This window comes from Humulus lupulus, chromosome 2 (genome assembly GCF_963169125.1).
Source record: "Humulus lupulus chromosome 2, drHumLupu1.1, whole genome shotgun sequence".
In the NCBI taxonomy this organism is placed as follows: Eukaryota; Viridiplantae; Streptophyta; class Magnoliopsida; order Rosales; family Cannabaceae; genus Humulus; species Humulus lupulus.
In genome coordinates this window covers 176,438,708-176,462,744 of record NC_084794.1, presented here as the reverse complement: position 1 = coordinate 176,462,744, position 24,037 = coordinate 176,438,708, and the positions used below count along the sequence as shown (strand labels likewise).

The 24,037-nt window shown below is 37.5% G+C and overlaps 1 protein-coding gene and 1 long non-coding RNA gene across 5 annotated transcripts; both read right to left on the bottom strand.

Moving 5' to 3' along the window:
• Positions 1 to 11,512: 11,512 nt before the first annotated feature.
• On the bottom strand, positions 11,513 to 13,365 carry LOC133816428 (uncharacterized). Its single transcript, XR_009885232.1, has 3 exons — positions 13,102 to 13,365; positions 12,909 to 12,979; positions 11,513 to 12,060 (listed from the first exon to the last, which is right to left on the bottom strand). It is a non-coding gene; the product is annotated as an uncharacterized LOC133816428 (long non-coding RNA).
• A 3,262-nt stretch (positions 13,366 to 16,627) lies between these two features.
• On the bottom strand, positions 16,628 to 23,539 carry LOC133818744 (clathrin interactor EPSIN 2-like). Of its 4 annotated transcripts, none has more exons than XM_062251777.1 (14): positions 23,250 to 23,539; positions 22,825 to 22,903; positions 22,565 to 22,616; positions 22,393 to 22,472; positions 22,230 to 22,308; positions 21,902 to 21,988; positions 21,632 to 21,777; positions 20,636 to 20,989; positions 20,290 to 20,322; positions 20,092 to 20,190; positions 19,821 to 20,002; positions 18,797 to 18,957; positions 17,530 to 18,430; positions 16,628 to 17,403 (listed from the first exon to the last, which is right to left on the bottom strand). In XM_062251777.1, the coding sequence occupies exons 2-14, from the start codon at positions 22,857 to 22,859 to the stop codon at positions 16,973 to 16,975; spliced, it is 2,640 nt and encodes an 879-aa protein (XP_062107761.1). In that variant the 5' UTR covers positions 22,860 to 22,903; positions 23,250 to 23,539; the 3' UTR covers positions 16,628 to 16,972. The 4 variants fall into 4 exon arrangements, with proteins under 4 accessions (XP_062107761.1, XP_062107763.1, XP_062107762.1 ...); XM_062251779.1 differs by having other exon boundaries at positions 20,092 to 20,187; XM_062251778.1 differs by having other exon boundaries at positions 21,902 to 21,985; positions 23,250 to 23,538.
• Between the last annotated feature and the right edge of the window lie 498 nt (positions 23,540 to 24,037).

Sequence of the window (24,037 nt, the reverse complement as noted above, 5' to 3'; positions counted from 1 at the left end):
TAGTGCGGATTGGATTGGATGAACATCCCTAGCTGGTCGTGTAGCACTGTTGTGCTTCCCCAAGTTTTTCTCATTTATATATTTAATTAATAAGATAAAATATTTATGCATTAAAAAAATGTATTATTTCATAAATGCATATATATATATATTAGTTAATTAAAAAAATATTTTAATCTTATGAAATCTAAATAATTTATTATCATATAATAAATTAATATCATACTCTCTTGATATTAATTAAGCCAAAGTACATTAATATTATTATAAACTAATATATAATTTTCAAATAAAACATATTAGTTTTTCTTGCAATTTAGTCATTTCACAATTTATTTTGTCAATACCACCCATACCTAAAGAGTGTAGTATAAATGTGACTTGGAGATCATGGATCTATAATACTAAGCTCTAATAAACCAGACTATTAATTAAACTCTTTAATTAAATAATTTTATTTATTAACTCTATTATTACTCCACTATAAATATGGAATTCGACTCTTAGTTATTATAGAATTATTTCATGCAATCCATTAATATAATTAATTCATGTAGTTTTATCCTCCAATTTATTGATTTGTTAATTAGAGCTGGTCGAAATTACCATTTTACCCTTCTAACTTCCTCTTGTTCTTTAAGTTCCATTAATTCACTAGTTAATAGTTAATTTATAATCACATTATAAATTTGAGCTCAATAACTACTCAATTCTAGAATTAACCCTTAAGGGAATGAATATTCGATCCTTTTAGGAAAGCTTGGATTCCAAATCTTGTAAGATCATTTTCTTAGCCATTCGTGCTATAGAATCTCCAAAATAAAAGTCATTGACCTTATTATTCTAAGAGACCTTAATGAGTTAATCAAAAGACCCATCAAACATGAACAGGAGTTCATGACTAGTCAGAATTTAGACTGATCTACATATGATCAACATTTTTATATGAATTAAATCTTTATGGTAAATTATTCACATTGGTTCAATTGTATATAATCTAATTATATAAAGTATTTTTACTAAGATATCTATCCACATCAGCGATCTGGTCTAGATCCCATGTATTATTAAAATACTTAGCAAACTGTACTAGCATCCATTCATTTTGCCAAACTCTGATTTTGTTAGGTTTTAAGTTTACGTTTAATTTTATGTTTAGGTTTTAAGTTTAGGTTTAATTCTGATTTTGATATTTTGGTTATTAAAATTAGTTTAAAGTTTTAATTGCTTTAAATATATTTTAATAATTATTTTTGTTTGTTTATTTATTTTTTTAATTAACTAATTTTTTATATAAAAAAGTTGAGGTGTTTTGGTTATATTGATAAATATCTTGACCAAAATCGAGTTTAGAGTACTATTTTGATTCATTTTGCCAAACAAATGGTCTAATTTGTCATTTAATAAAATACAGGGTTCAATCACATAATTGAAAAAATACAAAGGCCAAATTGATATTTTTCCCAATTATGAATATTCTAGTTTTCTTTTTATTCAAATTTAAATAAATTTTTATTGTAACGTAATTATGGAGGGAAATTTTTCCCATGGGGATGGGGACCTGCCCCACTAGGGGTGGGGGTTCGCCACCTAAACGGGCAACGGGGCGGGAACGGGGGTTATTTTCTCATCCCTGATTGTTAAATGGGGCGGGGATGGGGATAGCACTCCCCGCCCCAATGGGGTCCTATTAAATTTTTATTTATTTTATAATATTTTTTAATTATTATTTTAGATGTTTCTTTATATGTTTTTGTAACATATTAGTACATTTTTATAGATTTTTAATTTTGTTTTGGACAATATTTAGTAATTTGAACAATTAACGTAGTGTAATATATTAATTTTTATGCAATCTACATTTTTTTTATTTTACTCTTAAATAAATGGATCCCCATTGTGGTTGTCCACCCAAACAAGGATTCCCCGCTCTTCCCCCAACGAAGAATATGAGGGGATGAGGGCGGGGACGGGAACGGGGGCGAGGACGGGGATTAAAATGATTAACGGGCATGGGGATGGGGGATCACTCCTTGTTTGTTCCCCACCCCGTTTCCATCCCTATTTTAATGGAAAACTACCCCACTCTTTACAGAGAGAATACATTAGACCTGAACCGCTATAGATAAGTGGTATCAAAATGTAAAAGAGGACAAGACTTTACCATGCAAAAAATGATGCAAAAGTTTTTGTCTTACTAATTCGGAAAAGACAACAACGAATGTATATTAGCCTTTTGGGGGCAAAACTACTATAAGCTTTAGCATCTTTCACCATTTGAAACCATAAACACAAAAACTATTGTTGTTTTTTTCTAAATTAAATCGTTGATGATTTCTAGCGTCATTAAAAGTTTATTTAGTAGTTTTTCATAACTAAACAATAATTATTACTATAATACTTGTGTATTAAAATTGACATCGGCAGAATCATTGCATATTCATAAATTTTGAAGTAATTAGAAGTTTGATGCTAAATAATTGTTGTTTTAAATATGGAGCCTCCAATTTAGTTTGATATTAAATTACAGGCAAGACATGAAAAGCCACTAATGGTATTCCAGCAAAGGTTGTTCATTAGTCGGTTTGGGGGTTATACGTGTGGTTTTACCCATCCAATCTAAATTCCAGGTTATAAATCATTAACCAATAACGTTCAAATTTAGAGTTTCAAATTTTGGAATTGGGCAATATACGTCTCGATTTGGTTGGGTTAACCTGCTGGCAGAGAAAAAAAAAACTAAAGATCAATATCATTGGTATGGTGCCTTAACAAAATCAAGTTTTCGAGTGTTTTACCCAAATATCATATACCCAAGATAAAAAGAAAAAAAAACATAGCATCTATACCCATTAGCCAAATCATAATAAAATAGCATATTTGAATCAAAGAGAAAAACAAACATCATAATAAAATCACAAACACTACAAAAGATTTGGAGCTCGTCCTGTGGTGATCTCTCTCAGTCTCCTCAGAAGCTGGGCAACATTGGCGTTAGGGAGAATCGAAGAAGACAAATACGTGGGAGGCTCGAGGAAGAAAAATGTGTGGGAGAGGCTTGTTGTTGTCGTATAGAGCAGAGAGAATAGGTAGATCCAAAGAAGACCTTGTTGTTGATGTCGTTGTTGTAGAGAGTAGAGAGAAGAGGGAGATCCGAAAAAGATGTTGTCGTTGATGTAGGGAGCAAAGGGAAGAGAAGGTTGGGGAGGGACGTTTGAGACTCGAGGGAGAATAAGAGCGAGATAGAGAGAGAGAGAGAGAGAGAGAGAGAGAGAGAGGAGTAAATGTTAGGTACTTAGAGCACTCCCAGTAGCTCATCTATTCTTTTCTTCAAAACACATCACCAAAACCTCACTTTTTTTATTTTACATCAAATTTTTACATTACACCAAATATCAGTTTTTCTATATATATTTTTACATCATTTAAATATTATATCTTTAAACATTTTTATTAATTAAAATAATAAAAAAAATAAATATCTAATAAATTTGGAGAGAGAAAGAAAGAAAAGTGAATAAAAAATAGAAAAAATATTTAGAGGAGCTCTAAAAAATCTTTAATGTGGAGAAAGAATATAGAGGAGCTCTATTTTACATCATGAGTTTAAAAAAGCTGATGTAAGGCTATTTAATTATGATTCTTCAAATTTTTCAAGAAACAACTCCTTTAAAGGATCTGTTGTGAGTGCTCTTAGAATGCTAGATAATAGAGTAGCAGTAGGGTTTTACTTTTTACATTTTATTAATAGTTTTTTTTAAATGTAAATTAAGTTTGTATTATAATTATAAACTATATACAATATATATATATAAATAAAGGAGAAGGTTTAATTGAGCTAGTTAGGTTATATTGTGCGGGTTGAGGCTGATTTCTAACCCACCCAATATAAAAATTGGGCAAGTTTAAATTTTGTTGAGTTTTTCATGTTGTTGTTTTTGTTGAATTGGTTTAGACAGGAACCCTAATTACAACTTCCAAATATGTAAGGCAAATAGTTTCTATTTTAAGAATTAAATTGATTATTTATTAATATAATAATAATGATGTAATTATAAGTTGTGTAATTAAAAATTAATTAGTTTTTTTGTTAATTTTTTTTACAAGTCAGAACCTTCAATTATTTTATATTTTATATTTTAATCTTTGTGGATGCCGAAAATCCACCAAATAAGAAAAACACACAAAAGAAGTTTCTAGTCCCTTAAAGAAGTAAATAGCTAAGGGGCACCAAGGGCGCCAAGTACGCAATGAAGGCAGAAGGTAATTATAGGCCATCGAAGTGTTAGACACTCGCAGAGCTCTAGGCCTCATGAGGTCATTCCAGGCCTCCAAGCTGCATCACCTTGTTAGATGTGTTTGTCATGCACACATGGCCCTTATCCGTGCCCCTCGAAGTTAAGGCCCCAGCCTCGCGAACACCACTCCAGCAGCACCCCGCGCATGCCAACACCTCATGCGCCTAGCCTTGCCCCGAGGTGTCCCACACCAAGGACCTCACGCCAAGAAGACATTTCGCACCTAGGATGTATCCCATGTCTCAGCAAGGCATGCGCCTCGCGCCCCGCGCGCACCAGGGGCCTCGCGCCCGCGCGCATCAGGGGCCTCGCGCCCGCGCGCCCATGCGCCTCGCGCCTCGCGCGCACCAGGGGCCTCGCACCCGCGCGCATCAGGGGCCTCGCGCCCGCGCGCCCATGCGCCTCGCGCCCTGCGCGCACCAAGGGCCTCGCGCCCCGCGCGCACCAAGGGCCTCGCGCCCATGCGCCTCGCGCCCCGCGCGCACCAGGGGTCTCGCGCCCGCGCATGCGCCTACCAGGGGCCTCGCGCCCCATGCGCACCAGGGGCCTCGCGCCCCGCGTGCCCATGCGCCTCGCGCCTCGCGCGCACCAGAGGTCTCGCGCCCGCGCATGCGCCTCGCGCGCACCAGGGGCCTCGCGCCCCGCGCGCCCATGCGCCTCGCGCCCCACGCGCACCAGGGGCCTCGCGCCCCGCGCGCACCAAGGGCCTCGCGCCCGCGCGCCCATGCGCCTCGCGCCCCGCGCGTACCAGGGGCCTCGCGCCCATGCGCCTCGCGCCCCCACGCGCACCAGGGGCCTCGCGCCCCGCGCGCCCATGCGCCTCGCGCCCCGCGCGCACCAGGGGCCTCGCGCCCCGCGCGCCCATGCGCCTCGCGCCCCGCGCGCACCAGGGGCCTCGCGCCCCGCGCGCACCAGGGGCCTCGCGCCCCGCGCGCACTAGGGGCTCGCAATGAGGTATGGCCTTTCCCATGGCCTCGTCCATGGCCTCGTCCATGGCCTCACCCATGGCCTCGCCCATGGCCTCTCCCATGGCCTCGCCCATGGCCTCTCCCATGGCCTCGCCCATGGCCTCGCCCATGGCCTCGCCCATGGCCTCGCCCATGGCCTCGTCCATGGCCTCGCTCATGGCCTCGCCCATGGCCTCGTCCATGGCCTCACCCATGGCCTCCCCCATGGCCTCTCCATGGCCTCACCCATGGCCTCGCCCATGGCCTCTCCCATGGCCTCGCCCATGGCCTCGCCCATGGCCTCTCCCATGGCCTCGCCCATGGCCTTGGAGGTGAGAATACTCACAAAGGGCAAGGTACATGCATGAATATGGAATGTGCCTACAAACCTAAAGAAGTCAGAGTACAGATATAGTACCCTTACCAGACAAGTAGTGGGAATGCCAGGAGTGGTTATGCAAGAATAGGAGTTATGGTCCGTACGTCTACGGCCATGGGTCAGAGCCGACACCACTACCTCCTGCGCCACTACGCCTGCCACCACGCATTAGACATGGGTACCGACAAGTAGTGGAGACATCCTCCTGACACCTGCTTCTGTACGGGGTGTACGACCACAACCTCTGAAGCCACTCCCCTGACACAGTACGTATGTACCACTTGGTCCCCTGGACCACTATGTATCTAAGGCCATTAGAGCCTACTATAAAAGGAACCCTAAGACCACCTGAAAGGGGGTTGGAAAATTCATTGTAAGGAGAGGCTATTGAGAAATATACCAGGATTTGCTCCATCATTTATCTGTGTCTACTTTTTCTTAAAGTTGATTCTTAGTTCTTACAAAAACCTCACTCGACTTACCTTTGAGTTTTCCGATCTAATTTCGTTGACGAGATTTCACCGTCAACAGTTTGGCGCCGTCTGTGGGAAGAACAAGCATCAAGCCAGTGTTCTTCCTTCATTTCCAACAAAGAAAGATGCTAAGACGTTCAAAACGCCTACGGCAAATACAAAAGGTGGAGGTTCACCGAGACGAAGTAGAGCGGAGGCCTTCCAAGAAAGACCCCCCTCTGCCCGAGCGTGGAGATGGACCAGAAGAACCTCTTCCCCCGGAGGAGGTGAGGGAAGCATCATCCTCAGCTACCCAGCCCGACGGAGGTCATTCAGAGCCGCTAGTGTATCCACTTAACCGGCCCCGGTTGACCCCACGCTCAGGCCACCGGGACCCCAGTCCCTCGACGCACTGGCCAGGCAAGGGTCCCGGGGTACGCTCGGTAAGTTCCAGCTCAAGGACGCGCTTCTACAAGGATGAGATTCACGAGTTGCATAAAAAGACTAGGAGGCTGGAAACCATGATGGAGAACATGCAGAAGGTTTTAAACAACCTACGGCAAGGGAAGTCAAGCATGCCCCTCCCAAAGCATAAAGGGAAGGAGCATGAAGAAGGGGAAAACACTGTCCCCATAGACGGTGGGGGAACCCAACTTTCCGCCAGTGAAACCCCCCAAGAAAAGTACCATGGGGGACATAGGCCAACGAAGTGTCCCCAGGAGCATAGGCAGAGAGAAGATGAGGGTCATAAGAAAGATGCCGAAGTCCCTCCAAAAGGGTCACCCCCTGGCCTAAGAAAAGGGCTCCATGAGGAGAGGTCAGAAGTGAGAGACGCACCCCCCGCGGTTCCACCGAGGGACACAACCAAGGTGAGGGATCAGCCCGAGAACCCGCAAAATTCCTTATACGAAAAGAGGAGGGGACTAGACACCAAAATGCGATGCCCTCAAGGCAAGATCACCACTGTACTTGGGGGGCACATGGATGGCGGAGAATTCGACCGTGATTCACCCTTCACAAGGGAGATTCAGGCTGAACAAATGCCCACTGGCTTCAGAGAGCCTCGCATGAATCCGTATGAGGGTACTACAGACCCAAAATATCACTTAGACTCCTTCAATAACTTGATGAGGTTAAGGGGGGTCAACAACAGAGCAAAATGTCATTGCTTCGTCGTTACTCTTAAAGGAGTGGCGTACAAATGGTTCAGGAGGTTAAGGCCAGGAACAATCAAGTCATGGCAACAATTCTCTGATGAATTTCTTCAGCAACACCATGCAGCGTGTGACTACGTCATGCCAACTACCAGCCTCGCTAACATCAAACAAGGCGAGAATGAAAGTTTGAAGGACTACATCCATAGATTCGGTATAGAAGCAACAAAGGTGGGATGTTTAACCAAAGCAGAGCTCAAGATGGCTATTACAGCCGGAGTTCGTCCAGGAAGCAAGTTATGGAGTAACATGCTCAAAAGAGAAGTTTCGGATTTGGACGACTTCTTCGACAGAGCACAGAAGTACATACGTGTGGAAGAGGGCCATAAGAACTTCCATGTCGAAGAGAGCGAACCTTCCTCCAGTGGCCATACTACCAGTATGTCTGGGGATTCCATATAGAAGGGGGGCATCGTGCTAGAGGGGTCCCTGACCAAATTAGAGATCGAACGAAGACCATCTAGCCATGAAAGTCTCCACCTGAGGGGAGATCACCTCAAAAGTAGACGCTTGCAAAAAGGGTCTCCAAAGTAGACGCTTGCAAAAAGGGTCTCCAAAGTAGACGCTTGCAAAAAGGGTCTCATAAGTAGACACCACCAAAAGGGGTCTACAAAGTAGACACCTCCCAAAAGGGGTCTCCAAAGTAGACACCTCCAAAAAAGGGTCTCCAAAGTAGACGCCTCCAAAAAGGGTCTCCAAAGTGGACGCTTGCAAAAAGGGTCTCCAAAGTAGGCGCTTTCAAAAAGGGTCTCATAAGTAGACACCACCCAAAGGGGGTCTACAAAGTAGACACCCACCAAAAGGGGTCTACAACGTAGACACCTCCCAAAAAGGGTCTCCAAAGTAGACGCCTCCAAAAAGGGTCTCCCAAGTAGACGCTATCCAAAAGGGTCTCAAAGTAGACGCTTCCGAAAAGGGTCTTAAAGAAGACGCTTGCAAAAAGGGTCTCAAAGAAGACGCTTGCAAAAATAGTACTATGCCTAATGACGAGAAGGACGCTTCTCGCAAGATATAATAAGCGCGCGCGAAGATATATAAAAGGATAACTAGAACCCAAGGGGTCAATATATCCTTACAGGTGCAACTAAGACGCATCGCAGAGAGGCCTACCGAACCCCCTTTTCGCGTGGGTTCCAAAGGACCTCGAACATGATAAATATATAAAAAAAAAAGAAAGAAGAAGAATAAGAGAATAATAAAAAGGAGCGGAAGAGTCTACAAGAACGCCTAAAGGCCTCCCTATAGACTGGGGGGTAAGTGTGGATGCCGAAAATCCACCAAATAAGAAAAACACACAAAAGAAGTTTCTAGTCCCTTAAAGAAGTAAATAGCTAAGGGGCACCAAGGGCGCCAAGTACGCAATGAAGGCAGAAGGTAATTATAGGCCATCGAAGTGTTAGACACTCGCAGAGCTCTAGGCCTCATGAGGTCATTCCAGGCCTCCAAGCTGCATCACCTTGTTAGATGTGTTTGTCATGCACACATGGCCCTTATCCGTGCCCCTCGAAGTTAAGGCCCCAGCCTCGCGAACACCACTCCAGCAGCACCCCGCGCATGCCAACACCTCATGCGCCTAGCCTTGCCCCGAGGTGTCCCACACCAAGGACCTCACGCCAAGAAGACATTTCGCACCTAGGATGTATCCCATGTCTCAGCAAGGCATGCGCCTCGCGCCCCGCGCGCACCAGGGGCCTCGCGCCCGCGCGCATCAGGGGCCTCGCGCCCGCGCGCCCATGCGCCTCGCGCCTCGCGCGCACCAGGGGCCTCGCACCCGCGCGCATCAGGGGCCTCGCGCCCGCGCGCCCATGCGCCTCGCGCCCTGCGCGCACCAAGGGCCTCGCGCCCCGCGCGCACCAAGGGCCTCGCGCCCATGCGCCTCGCGCCCCGCGCGCACCAGGGGTCTCGTGCCCGCGCATGCGCCTACCAGGGGCCTTGCGCCCCGCGCGCACCAGGGGCCTCGCGCCCCATGCGCACCAGGGGCCTCGCGCCCCGCGTGCCCATGCGCCTCGCGCCTCGCGCGCACCAGAGGTCTCGCGCCCGCGCATGCGCCTCGCGCGCACCAGGGGCCTCGCGCCCCGCGCGCCCATGCGCCTCGCGCCCCACGCGCACCAGGGGCCTCGCGCCCCGCGCGCACCAAGGGCCTCGCGCCCGCGCGCCCATGCGCCTCGCGCCCCGCGCGTACCAGGGGCCTCGCGCCCATGCGCCTCGCGCCCCCACGCGCACCAGGGGCCTCGCGCACCAGGGGCCTCGCGCCCCGCGCGCCCATGCGCCTCGCGCCCCGCGCGCACCAGGGGCCTCGCGCCCCGCGCGCCCATGCGCCTCGCGCCCCGCGCGCACCAGGGGCCTCGCGCCCCGCGCGCACCAGGGGCCTCGCGCCCCGCGCGCACTAGGGGCTCGCAATGAGGTATGGCCTTTCCCATGGCCTCGTCCATGGCCTCGTCCATGGCCTCGCCCATGGCCTCGCCCATGGCCTCTCCCATGGCCTCGCCCATGGCCTCTCCCATGGCCTCGCCCATGGCCTCGCCCATGGCCTCGCCCATGGCCTCGCCCATGGCCTCGCCCATGGCCTCATCCATGGCCTCGTCCATGGCCTCGCCCATGGCCTCGCCCATGGCCTCGCCCATGGCCTCGTCCATGGCCTCACCCATGGCCTCCCCCATGGCCTCTCCATGGCCTCACCCATGGCCTCGCCCATGGCCTCTCCCATGGCCTCGCCCATGGCCTCGCCCATGGCCTCGCCCATGGCCTCTCCCATGGCCTCGCCCATGGCCTTGGAGGTGAGAATACTCACAAAGGGCAAGGTACATGCATGAATATGGAATGTGCCTACAAACCTAAAGAAGTCAGAGTACAGATATAGTACCCTTACCAGACAAGTAGTGGGAATGCCAGGAGTGGTTATGCAAGAATAGGAGTTATGGTCCGTACGTCTACGGCCATGGGTCAGAGCCGACACCACTACCTCCTGCGCCACTACGCCTGCCACCACGCATTAGACATGGGTACCGACAAGTAGTGGAGACATCCTCCTGACACCTGCTTCTGTACGGGGTGTACGACCACAACCTCTGAAGCCACTCCCCTGACACAGTACGTATGTACCACTTGGTCCCCTGGACCACTATGTATCTAAGGCCATTAGAGCCTACTATAAAAGGAACCCTAAGACCACCTGAAAGGGGGTTGGAAAATTCATTGTAAGGAGAGGCTATTGAGAAATATACCAGGATTTGCTCCATCATTTATCTGTGTCTACTTTTTCTTAAAGTTGATTCTTAGTTCTTACAAAAACCTCACTCGACTTACCTTTGAGTTTTCCGATCTAATTTCGTTGACGAGATTTCACCGTCAACAATCTTAATTAAATTTTTAATATTTAACTTTAAATAATTCACTCTTACACTATAAGATAAATACTAAAAAATAAAATAAAAAAATAAATCTATATATTTTTTTAATTCTATTATTGGCCACGTGACCAAGTTAAATCTATTTATTCTTCTTCTATTTTTTTAAAGAGTTAAATCCATTTCTAAAAATTTTGATCATTGATTTAAGTGCTAAAAAATCTATATTAGAGACATAAGTAAAAGGAATAAAAAAATAATGAATTTTAATTGCTAGAAGAACCCTATCTAATATTTTGATTTAAAAACTTAATTTTTCTAACAAATTACTTATTATAATTAAATTTATTTATAAAGTTAAATAAATATTAATTACTATTTTATAAGGAAACAAAATATTTTAAATAAATAATATAGTATCAGGTTACAGACCATTCATTAAATATTTTTCGTCAATTATTAAATTAATTACAACCATTCAATAATGATCCAATTATTATAATTAATGTAATCATCGGGTATATATTTGACATAACCATTGAGTACACTCATATATATTTATACTAGGTATGAGCAATGTGCAATGTACGTTTGTTTAGTTTTAAAGTTGTAAACATATTTATTCAAACATGTATTTATTTTTATTATATTTTTTTAATTTATCATATAAATTTTAAATAAATAAAAAATATCATAAAAATAAATAAAATATATTTAATATAATGTATGACATAAATATATTAAAAAAATAGAGCAAAGCATTATGTATAATTTTAATAAAAATCGATTTACTTTTTAAAATATATATATATAATAGAATGAATTACAATTCTAAAATATATATAAATATTTATATCAATAATCTCTACATATATGATATCTAAACACAATATTGACATAAACATATATTTATATGGCTACATGACATATGTATAAATTACAATAATATTTAAAAAGAAATTAATAATATAATAAAATAATAATAGAAAAAGTCACAGTGTAGAGTAGTATACATGCATAAACTATTTTTAGTTTCTAGGGCTGGGCATGGGTTGGATTGGCCGGGTTGAGGATGTTTGAATGAACCAACCCAAGTACATTGGACTACAGAATTCTAACCTATTTAAAACATTTTTAATATATAAATCAACCCTACTAATTACATTAAGGGTTGGGTTGGGTAGGGTTAGGTTATAACTCATTTAAAAAAATCTATATCAAATTAAAACCCATTGGCCAAATATTATACCAGATATTACAGTTATCCAAATTCCAAACACAATTACTAAACTTATTAGAGTCATTATTATAGCAACTAAATAGTTCATAAAAATTTAAACAAAATAAAAAATTTGAATCGACCAATCAATGGCAATACGTGTCTTGGTCTTCTCCTTTGTTGCCTTATCCTTAATTTTATTATCTACGATGCAAAAACTAAATTTACACACTTTAATGAAGAAAAAAAAAAGTGATACTAAAATAACATATAGAGAATAGATTTGAGTATAGAACAAAGCATAGAAATATTAGTTGAACAAAAACATGTGAATTAACAAACCAAAAAATGAAAGAAAGAACATTATTAACAAACCAAAATCAACTATGTAGAGTTAGACATTAGTATCCATTAGTTTTCTAGATACAAAAATGCAACTAAGATATGATCATTAATACATACACAAAATCAAGCCATTTAAATTTGTCTATAACAGACATTGTACATAGAGGCAATAGTTTGAACATTTAACCAGGCTAAGCCTGGACCACTAAAAGATGGATCTTTTTGACACATTGAAATATCATTTCACTTAAATCTTATAAAAAAGAATACACAACAAATAATAACTATTCAAATTAACTCCATTAAATTTGACATCCATGACAAACTTAAATGTGACCATGACAGTATATGCAACACAATTATCAAAATAGTTAAGCAAATTTAACTCTAAATCATGACTCGGTCTATTTATCCAAGCAGCTAGGTAGGAAGTAGAAACACAACAACTTTAGATAAGAAACATTTTATTTGAAATAGAATTAAAATAACTTTTAAGGTCCAGATCTTATTGGAAGAGAAAATACATTTTTTCTTCACAAGCAACCACAACTTTAGAAAGCATAAGCATAATTTTCACCATTTAAATCTATGATTCACAACCAAAAACATAAATTATAATTCAAATAAATAAATGAGACACTACACAGTAATAAAAAAAAAAATAGAGAAATCAAATAGACAAATACAATGAAATAAACAAATCATACCTGAGTTTAACAAAGTGACGAAATATTCTTTGAGCATTCAAAAATTCAAATAAGGAACTGATTTCTTTGATCTGGGTTTTAATGAAAATACACAATAATTAATTTTGAGTATTTATAGAATCATGAAATCTGATTTCTCTATTTATTTATTTTTAAATAAACGAAAGAAAAAGAAATGCTAGAAAGAACTCACATTTATAGAGTCTTGGATACTTGGAGGACTGCTTGTTCTCTTGCTGCCATATTTGTGGTGTCACTGTCATGAACAAAGGTTGTGTCGTGGTGAAGGAAAGAAGTCGTGACACCAAAGAGGTAAAGGAGAAAGTGAGCATCATGAGGTGATTGCTGGGTTCAAGCCTTGAAAATGAACATGAGTGAGACTATGAGAGAGGGGTAGAATCTCCCATGCTTGAAGGCTTAAAGCTGTTGAAATAGAAAGATTGAAAGAGTTGAGAGGCTAGAAATTTAAGTGTTAAGGGTAACTGAACTTTTTCCTTTATATATTAGGTATATTAAATATAATATATTTATAAATATATATATATATATATGATATGGATCTTCGGTGTGGGTTGGGTCGGGTAGGGTCATGAAATCCTTGGGTCGTGACCGAACCAGAAATGGTCGGGATGTCACTGTAGATACTGACTGGGCTTCGGCCCAACTATAAATAGTATTTTCAGCCTGCATTTCGGTGTGGGTTGGCCAGGTTGTTCGGCCCATACCAAATTATGTCTAGCCCTAGTTTCTAATGTATCTTGCATATCCTTAGGTGAATTTGATAAAAAAAAAAAAAAAGCTACAATCACTCTAAAAAATTTATAAAATATCTTATTTTAATTATTTATTTTTTTGTTTAAGTTTATGTTTGTTCTAATTTTTTAATATGGTAGAGACAACAAAAGATTATATATTATATTAATATTGCACGTGAATTTTAAATTTAAGTTTATTGCTAGTTTTTTAAAAAAAAAATATTTGTTGCTAGTTGATAGTAGATTATATATATAATATATGTTTAATATGATATTATTCTAATACGTAAAGTTTAAGTTTAATTAAACTTTATTTAAGTTATAAAATGTATTGTTTTATTGTCTTTAAATAATTATCATTATAAAATGTCTCAAAAAATCCTATTTTAATTTGTTTAATTAAGTTTGTTGCTATTTATTTTTAAAGAAATTTGTTGCTAGTTGATAATAGATTATATATATTATATGTTTAACGTGATATTATTCTAAGACGTATGACTTTATTATTTTTAAATAAATATAATTTAATTATTTAAATTATCATAAAATATCTTAGAAATATTATATTTTTATTTATTTATTTTTGTTTAAGTTTATGTTTGTTCTAACTTTTGAATTTGACAGAGTGACAACAAGAGATTGTATATTATATATTTAATATAATATTAATATTATACGTGGATTCTAAATTTAAGTTTGTTGCTAATTCTTTTATAAAAAAAATAAAAAAAATTATTTCTAGTTGATAGTAGATTATATATATTATATGTTTAATATGATATTATTCTAATACGCGAAGTTTAAGATTAAGTTTAATTATACTTTATTTAAGTTATAAAACATATGGTTTTATTTTTTTAAATAATTATCATTGTAAAATATCTAAAAAAATATCTTATTTTAATTTGTTTAATTATTTATTTAAGTTTATTTAAGTTTACGTCATGTTTACAATCTACCATTATATATAAGAATATTCTGTTAAAATTAACGAAAATAAAAAATAAAAAACCAATAAAACCAAAAATTTCTGGTATGTACACACTTTTTATATATAAGAGATATAAATACTACACAATAGTCTAAACTCTAAAACTAAGTAACACAAAATAAATAATAAAGTTACTAAGTAACCTAATACTTGGGAAAATTTGTAAAATGTATTTGGTTTTGCATTGAAATATTTGGTTAGATTCATGTTAATTGAATTACATTTTTTTTTGTTAAACTCATGAATCTTATTCATTATTTAAAAAAAATAATTTAAAACTTTTAATAAAGAAAAATAACTTAATATTTGTATTTCAAATTAATTATACATAAAAATCAAATGAAATAATTATTTATAAAATTATATTTTGTAATTGGTAAACATAAAATCTTCATACATTTGTTAATTAACTAAAATACAATAATTTCATATTCACACATATTTTATCATAATATAGTCATATTTATTTATATAATACAATTATAGTAATTAACTCAACATGAATAATTATTAGACTTCAACAAAATCTAATGAAAGGCCAAAAAGAGAGAAATTAAAAAAAAAATGCATTTAATTATTATTTAAAAATATAATCTACAAATAAAATAAATTTTTTTAAAATTTCAAGACACATTTCCTTTCAAGAAATATGCTACCTATATTTATTCATAATAAGTTAATAAGTTTTTCTGTTAGAAATTCCTTGCTCCTTTATAATTTTCTTTTAAAATTAACAATTTTTTTGAAAAAACTATTAAATATAAATATAATCAAAATATTATAAATTAATAAAGTGGGACAATAGTAGACAATTTTTGGAATTATTCTTCATTGGAGTTCTTTTTTAGTAGTGCCCAAATAGTGATGGAGAAAGAGAACAAAATATAATATTTTATAATGATATAGCAATTTAAGGCAACCTTTTGGATGCTTCCACAGTAGTTCCTTTGATAGGGACATGGTGCAAAATGACCTTGATGTTGTGTGAAAATAAGTAAATGTTCATGTTTTTAATTTTGTAGTAAAATAGCCTAATCATCTATTTAATATCACATATTACAAAATACACCATTTAACAAATTACTATTTTATTCTAAATATTTTAATATTATGGTATATGTATATTAATTTTGTTTAATTAGTTTTTATTTTAAAGTTATTTTGATTTTTTTTCATTTTTTATAGATTGTTGAATGATATACTATACCACAAAATATATATATTGAGTTGAAAAATAATATACCATCAAAACTTACAAAATTATTACTCAAAAATGTATATACTATGCTAACAAAGTTATATACTACCATTAAAATATATATACCATGATACAAAATTATATACTACCACTATGTATAATAAAATAGAAATTAAATATCACAAAAAAAAAATTATATACCATACTACAAAAAACATATACACTTAATTGAAAAATAATATACCAACAACCTATAAAAAAAACTTAAAAAATCAATATAACTTTAAAATAAAAACTAATTAAACAAAACTAATATACATATACCACTATATTAAAGTCATACAATCCTAAATAAATAAATAAATTATAAAAAAAAACAATTTAGATAATCAACAATGTAAAATGGTCATTTATCTACAATTTTAAAAATGAAGACATTAGCTTCTTGTTGGCTTTATTTTGGACTATTTCCTATAATTTCTCTTCCTTGATATGCATCGAAACTCAAACAAGCCTTAACTGGCATAATTATGCTCTTCCGAATCATAAATCGATTAGAATGCAAATTTAAAATACGTAAAATAACATTGTGCTTTAAATAGAGAAGACGTAGTTTAGCAAATCCAGTCATCTTCGAGAATCAAGACCCAAAAGTATGTAATGGATATCAACCAGAATAATCTTTTATTATGTAAGTACTCACAAATAATCACACAACATAGCGATAGAATGATGAATGATAATATCATTTTCAAGTGTGCGGAGAGAAGTGTCGTAATCTTTGACAAGTGACCAAATATATATATATATATGAAACAGAATCAGAAAAAGAAAAAATGATGGAAGATAACCTGAGAATGGTTATCGCTCTACTACACAACACCACAACAGCTAGAAGCAGCAGTGCAGACAAAAAGCTCTTGCGAACCAAAAGGAAATGACGACCCAGATTAACAATCAAGACAAGACTAAAAGTACAACCACATCAGCCCTGGAAGAAAATTACAATACCGATCAAAAAATACAATGTGTGGGTACTGGCTCAGTCAAGATGGGACCGCAAACAATAAAAACCAACCCCTAATTTCCAACTTAAAAACTCTAGGGTTTTCATTCAATCTCATCGGTAACCACCATATTGTTGTTGAGGACCATGGCCAGCGCCCATCATGTGATTATAACCACCAGGTATGTTTGACCCAGGAGGCAAAGCCGGTTGTCTCATACCCATATTCATCCCCATGCCCATCCCCATGGGTTGTTGGTTCATCCCTCCATATGGCCCTAAATTCATACCCTGACCAGGACCAGGACCACCACCCATTCCCATACCCATACCCATACCCATACCCATCCCAGAACCAACCATAGGATTTGTCGGGGGCCTGAGTGCACCTGCACCGGCACGACCCATCCCAGAACCAGACCCCATGGCTTTACCCATATTTACAGTAGATGTCACAGGAGTTGCAGCAGGTTTCTCCAACCTCTTTTCCTTCCTATTAATGGCATCAAAATCAATTCCTATATCTGCTAATGGATTTATTTTAGCTGCATTAAAAAGAAAAAAATAGAGCTGTCAAACTGATCAGGCATTGTAGATATTCATAACTTATTCTAATGAAATGTCAAAACGTGGTATAAATGTGGTCTCTAGAAAAGAAATTAAGCACTCACGTCCAGATATATTCAAATTGACTAGCCCTCTGCTTAGTGTATCAGTCCAAACTGTTGATTTGGTCTCAAACTTGTCCTTAGGGGGCTGTGGAGCCACTGAAGGGTTCGATCCTGTTTGTCCAATAAGGTTACCAAGAACATCATTGCTTTGCTGCACAGTAGGTCCACTTGGAGTATGATAAGCAGCTTGTGGGGCTATTTGGGAAGTAGAAGACTGTTGTTGAAGTGAGTTCCCACTATTAAACTGTCCAGCATGTCCCATTGTGGTTTGTGGATTCATGGACACAGCAGGGGTCCCCTGTTGTGAATAGAAGTTTCCATTATTTGGAGCTGCAAAAGGTTGTTGTGGAGCGAATTGTCCACTAATAAATTGAGTTGGTCCGGTTGGCATTTGCGGAACTGCAAGTGAGGTCACAGGAGAGGTAGGTCCGGTGGAAAGATAATTCCCATAATGCCCAGCAGAACTGCTTTGAATCTGAGGAACCATATTTGGAGGAACAGAAACCTGAGATCCTGGCTGTGGTTGAAAACTGCCAAAAGCATTAGCACCTGGCTGTGCTGTTTGAGTTGATGACGCTGAAAAAGCTTGCTGTGAAGTTATAGCAGGTGATGGTCCAGAAGGGGGAAGGATGTCTGCTAGAATATCAGTGTTCTGATGTGAAGTGGGCAGCTCCTGGGGCAAAAACTCTGGGTTCATTGAAGGGGTTTGAACAGTAGAGAAACTAGGCGTAGAATAAGTTATGCCAGATAATGAGTCCCCAAAGTCAAAATTGTCTGCTTTTGGAACTACAGAAAGGGCTAGCTCAGCTCTGAAAGCTGTGTCAGAAGTCTGTGGTGGAGCTTGGGTAGAGTCTGAAGGGATGGCTTTGAAAGGTGTGTCACCAAATGGATCATCAAATGACTGCACCAAGTAATATACTCTCAATTCAAGAATATTATCTATAGAACAATTAATAATTAAAAGCAACATAATATTATCCATTAAGTTTCTAAGAGGGTACTTTAGAAGTCGTTCTTCATATGAACACATAGCCACAAGTTTTCCAAAACATATTACTATTATCTTGATTAAGTTGAATTACCATACTTGACACAAACATTTCTTCAACAACAGCGTTAGCCATTAGGTTTAACTATATATAATCATATTTTCAAACACACAAAGATGTTATAATGTGATTTTGCTTCATAAATAAAGTTTTGTTGTCAAATGAAGCAAAATCGTCATATAGAAAGATATTAGTCTAGATATTTTTGACAAAGCTACCTGATTTACAACATTAGATGCCACAGGTGCTGCTACGAAAGTTGATGCTGAACCAGCATTTGCATTATAATCAGCTTCTGAGGTAGAAGTAGTTGGCACAATAGCCAATGCCAGGGAGCCAAGCAAGTCCATCTCAGCATTATTTGCATTAGCTGGAGTAGCTGATAAACAAGGGGTCAGAGAATGAGTTTCATGATACATCTTATCATGAAGATAAAGCTACATAAAGCCCAAACTTTTTCTCCTACGAGCGCAGTACAAGACAAGCTAAAATATTTAGTTGGAAAGAAATCAAAAGATATATTCATATGAATTAAATCATGTGCAGTGTATAACTAATCAGCAACTTCAACAGAATTCTACAAATTGACAATACTGAGAGCTCACTTGCAAAAATGTACAAGCAGGGTAACCAACACCAATTTAGCTAAACTTAGGTTCTTAAACTAATCACAAGTAGCAAAGATTGACAATGTAGAAATTTCAGCTCTACAAGGAAATACCTGAATTCTTAAAAAGAATCTTTTAACAATAAAAATAGCATGCACATTAAATCTCGTGCATTTTGGCTCCCATTGGGACTTGCAAGGGAAACAACAAAATGTCTACTAATATTATTTTGGGCCTTGTATGATGCTGACATGCTGTCACTCAATTAGGTAACAAACATGCATTCCAAATTGAAAAACTGGTATGATTTTGAGCAATTATGCATCATTCAATATAAATATTGTTTTCAACTGTTCATGAAATATGTGAATATGTATGCCAGGTAAAAGTATAAAACCAAAAAAAAAAATTAATAACAGTGAAAATCAAATAAGGAAATCAATGATGTGACCTTTAACCACAAAAAAGGCAAGAAGCAAAATATTTATGGAAAAAGAATCTACAATTCATTTTCACACTAAAGGATTGTGCAAGATCTTCAAAAGGACAAATAAGAATGTCAGTGTCAACATTGATTAAGTGTAGCAGCTGAAGATGGTCTCCAATTTGAACATGTCATGGGGTACATTCACACCTGAAACTGAACCTCGTGGATCAAATTCATCAAAAGTCTGTACTTCCTGGTTTAGAGGAGGAACAGGAGTATCACTGTTGTTTGGTTGGTTTGGTTGATTGCTTACTGGTGGAGAAGAAGTTGGAATGTTGATTGGTGGAGAAGAACCTCTAGGAGCAACTGTTGTTGGAGTTTCTCCATCCCTGTTATCAGACATTCTTGTGGAATGAGGACTAGGCATACAACGAGGAGCAAAAAAGTTTGTTAGCTAAAACAGGGAAAAAAATATAACCTTTCATTGTGAACAGGACTTCGAGAGTCACTTATAGCCTCTTCATAACTAGGAGGTGCACCAATATTTTGTTCGGAGAATTTCCTATCAAGGCGCCTGCTAAAAAAGAATAATAATTGCAAAAGAAAAACCCGTATCAATTACTTTGCTGTATGTAAGAGTACCAAATGAACATGCATATAATAAACATAAAGTTACCTTCCATCCTGAGAATCATCACCTCTGGGCCCACTGCCACATGTAAGATAAAAAGCATAAGTTAGGTACTAATTTTGAGATTTAAATAATTTCACACTTGACATGATCTTAGTGTAAAAGATGAAACTCCATGATAAACTTTGCGAGTACCAGAGATACTTAAAAAAATAACAACACAAGACAAGTAACCTACTATTTTGTCACTACAAGTCTATAACTATTTACAATATAGCAAAACAAGGAAAGCAACCAAAGAGATAATAAGACAACATTTTAAAATGAAAAATTATAGAATAAATGCCCTTAAATAAACTGTTAACAAAAATCTATTAAAGTAAGCACATACCGAGAGGAATATTGACCATCATCATCAAAAGAAGAACGCTCTCTATCTCTATCAGAGCTTCTACTTCTTGGACCGTACTGGCTATCATCAATGCTTTGACTTCTTCCCCTGTAATCGTCATCTCTATAACCATCTTTACCATAGCGCTCCTCATATTCTCTGCCATAGCGATCTCCATCACGACTATAGGAGTCCCCATTTCTCCCATATCGATCGTCATCTTTGTAGCCCCATTCTCTTTCCCCATTTCTGCTGTACCGATCGTCATCCCTGCTTCCATAACGTTCATCTTCATATCCACCTGGACTTGAACCAGGCCTATACATCCCACCTGATGATGATGGGCTGCGAAACCTGTACATCAATTTAAAAATATTTGAGAATGTTCAGATTATATACATTGAACTACACTAGAGTTAACTCTTAAATTGAAATTTAATTATTTAAAGTAGAAGACATAAAATGAAAATATATATATATACATATGGTATACAGTACATGAAAAATTAAATGCATCTTAAAAAGGAGGAGGAAATATAAATAAAACAAATACACTTGCAATTTGCAGAAAAAGGACTAATACGTACTTATGATAATAGAAATAAGACGCATGCAGAAAAAGGTACAATTCCACCTTGTAATGGTACTCACAAGATTTGAAAACAGATTTAGCAACTTAAAAGAAAAAAATATATAAATCATCTTTTACTTTATCATGTTTAATTTTACACTAGATATTTCATTTTCATTTGAAATGAGGAAGTTTAAACACAAAGCTTAATTTAATAGAACTAAATGTGCATTCATAAGGGCCTTCAAAACTGATAACATCAATGAGCTAACATCAAATGCACATCTTAAAGAAAAAAAAATTATTAAAATCGTGGAAAAATGAGAGGGGATGCAATCAAGCTTCAACATCATGGCCATAGATAACAGTAAAATACATGGACAAAAAAGAGAAGACAAAAACTACATAATGTAAAGTAAACTCACTTGTCCCTATTTGCAGCTGCTTTCTGTCTAACTTCAATTATTCTTTCTTTATCGTTCACTAGGACTACAAGACTTTGAGATTTCTTTCTCACATTGCTTCCCTGGTCTCTTCCACTGGAATCAATGTATTGAAAGTCGGACAATGTCTGTCACATGCAAGATTATGTAATTACTGGATCATTTAAATCAAAGCATTTACAAAGTGATTACACTGTTGTAAAACTAGAAAAAATGAAATAATGATAGATCACATAGAATATAGGTGATTACAGATATTTGATAAGAATGTTCCTTGATCTCATCTATGACCCGCTCCGACCCATGGGCTACTAGGTATTCCAAAACAGTTAATGCCTGCTGAGCAGCAAAAATAAATCAGTTTTAAAGTGACTTACCGCAATGTCAAAACACAATTACCCATCTGTGATAACATAAATCAAAGAATGTTTACCAGAACGAATGTCCAAGGAAATAATTAAATTAAAGAATATCATCAATACCAAGAAAAATATCACATAATAGTGATCGTGACAAGTATAACATTAACTTTGAGTGTGTATGAGATAAGTGCACAAGAAAGATAGATAAAGAATATGACCTTGTAGACATGACGCCAATTCTTGCCAGTATCATTAATTCGCTTCCAAACTACTGTCATGATCATCTGATATTCATGACTGCAGAAATATTCAAAATTGTGTAATTAAGACAAAGGCATAATACAAATAATCCAATTCAATATGCTAACACACAAAGCTTACTAGTTTCTTGTTGCCAATGCAATGTCAGCAAGAAGTGATCCATGGGGACCCCAAGGCTCATTGCTAGTTGCATCAAGAACCTGGATTTGGTTAAAAAAAACACCTTGATCATGCTACGTAATTTAGAATTGGAACTCATAAATGAACGTAATTTCCATAACCAAATAATTACCTTCTGTTCAATTCCAGGAACTTTGAGAACTTTCTTATTCACCTCTCTCTTACTGCGAAAACCCGAAAACACACATTAAGAGCATAATTCGGGCATTTTTCTATTATCAATACGAAACAAAGTAAATAGAGAAATTAATATAGTAATAAACATGAAAGAATTATTTCAAAATGGATCTAATAGCAATTTGCAGACCATTTTTGTGTGGTATTTAGAAAGAGGAAAAAGAAACAAACATTCGCATTTAATTAGAAACTTACAGGTCCCTCACGGTCTGATGAAAGACCTTCTTCATCGAAAAATAGTAATGTATGTACGCGCTTCAAGACCTACTCGTCCCTGTTTCGAAGAATCGAAACCCATCAACTTTAGAGTTTCAGCATTGATATTCAACAACACATACAAAAAACCCAGTATCCCATTCCATTCAACATATACATATACAGAGCTAGGTTTTTTTATAAAATGTTAGTTGAGATCGAACCTGAATTGGAGCATGTTTTTAAGAATGATTTATCGGGGAGAATAATAATTTGAAACAATAGCATAATCATCAGAAATGAAGAAAAAAATCATTATTATTATTATTGTTATTTTGATAAAATAAAGATTTCAAAATTTAAACGAAAAAAAAGGTGAAATAAATAAAAGAAAAAAGAAAAGTAGATCTGGTAGGAGAAGAAACCTAATCCAACGGCAGCGAAGGCTGGATCTGATCTGATCTGACCTGATCTGACGGCAGCGTGGGGAGGAAGAGAAACACGAAGATGGCAAAGAAGCCGAGAGATGAGGAAGAAGAAGTTGTTGCTCAAACCAAATAAAAGAAAACCAAAGGCTTAGCTTTGTATTTGGAAGTTTGTCCGAACGAAAGGAGAGAGAATCAGATACGAACCGACACACAACAACACAAGGGAAAAGAAATCAAAGAGAGATTTTGAATTTTCTGTTTGTTTTTCTTTCTTTCTATAATTTCGGACCAAAATAACAACTATCACCAAAAATAAATTAATTAAATTACGAGAAAGACAGCGCAACTTCTACGCACAAAACACAATTAACCCATCCTTCCTTTTACCTTTTATTTATTTAACACAATTATCCCATTACACACATGACCATATAATCGAAGTTTGACGCTCTTTCTTTCTCCAACAAAGTTTGTTAACATTTCATTTGCATTTTAATTCTAAAAGTCAAACTTTTTTCCTTTTCTTTTCTTTTTTATTTTCTCCAATTAAATTGTAATTTTTTTTCAAAGGGATTAAATTGTAATTCTATGTAGTATTTTTATTCATTGGCTTATGAAAGAATTTAATGGACCTATATTTAGCATCTATAGTTTTGTATATGTCAAGCTAAATAAGAATATGTCAAGATTATGACCATAATTAATAAGATAAAAGAACTAGAAAAAAAAACAGTTGTTCATGATGATTTTATAATGTAAATATAAATATAAATATAAATATATTC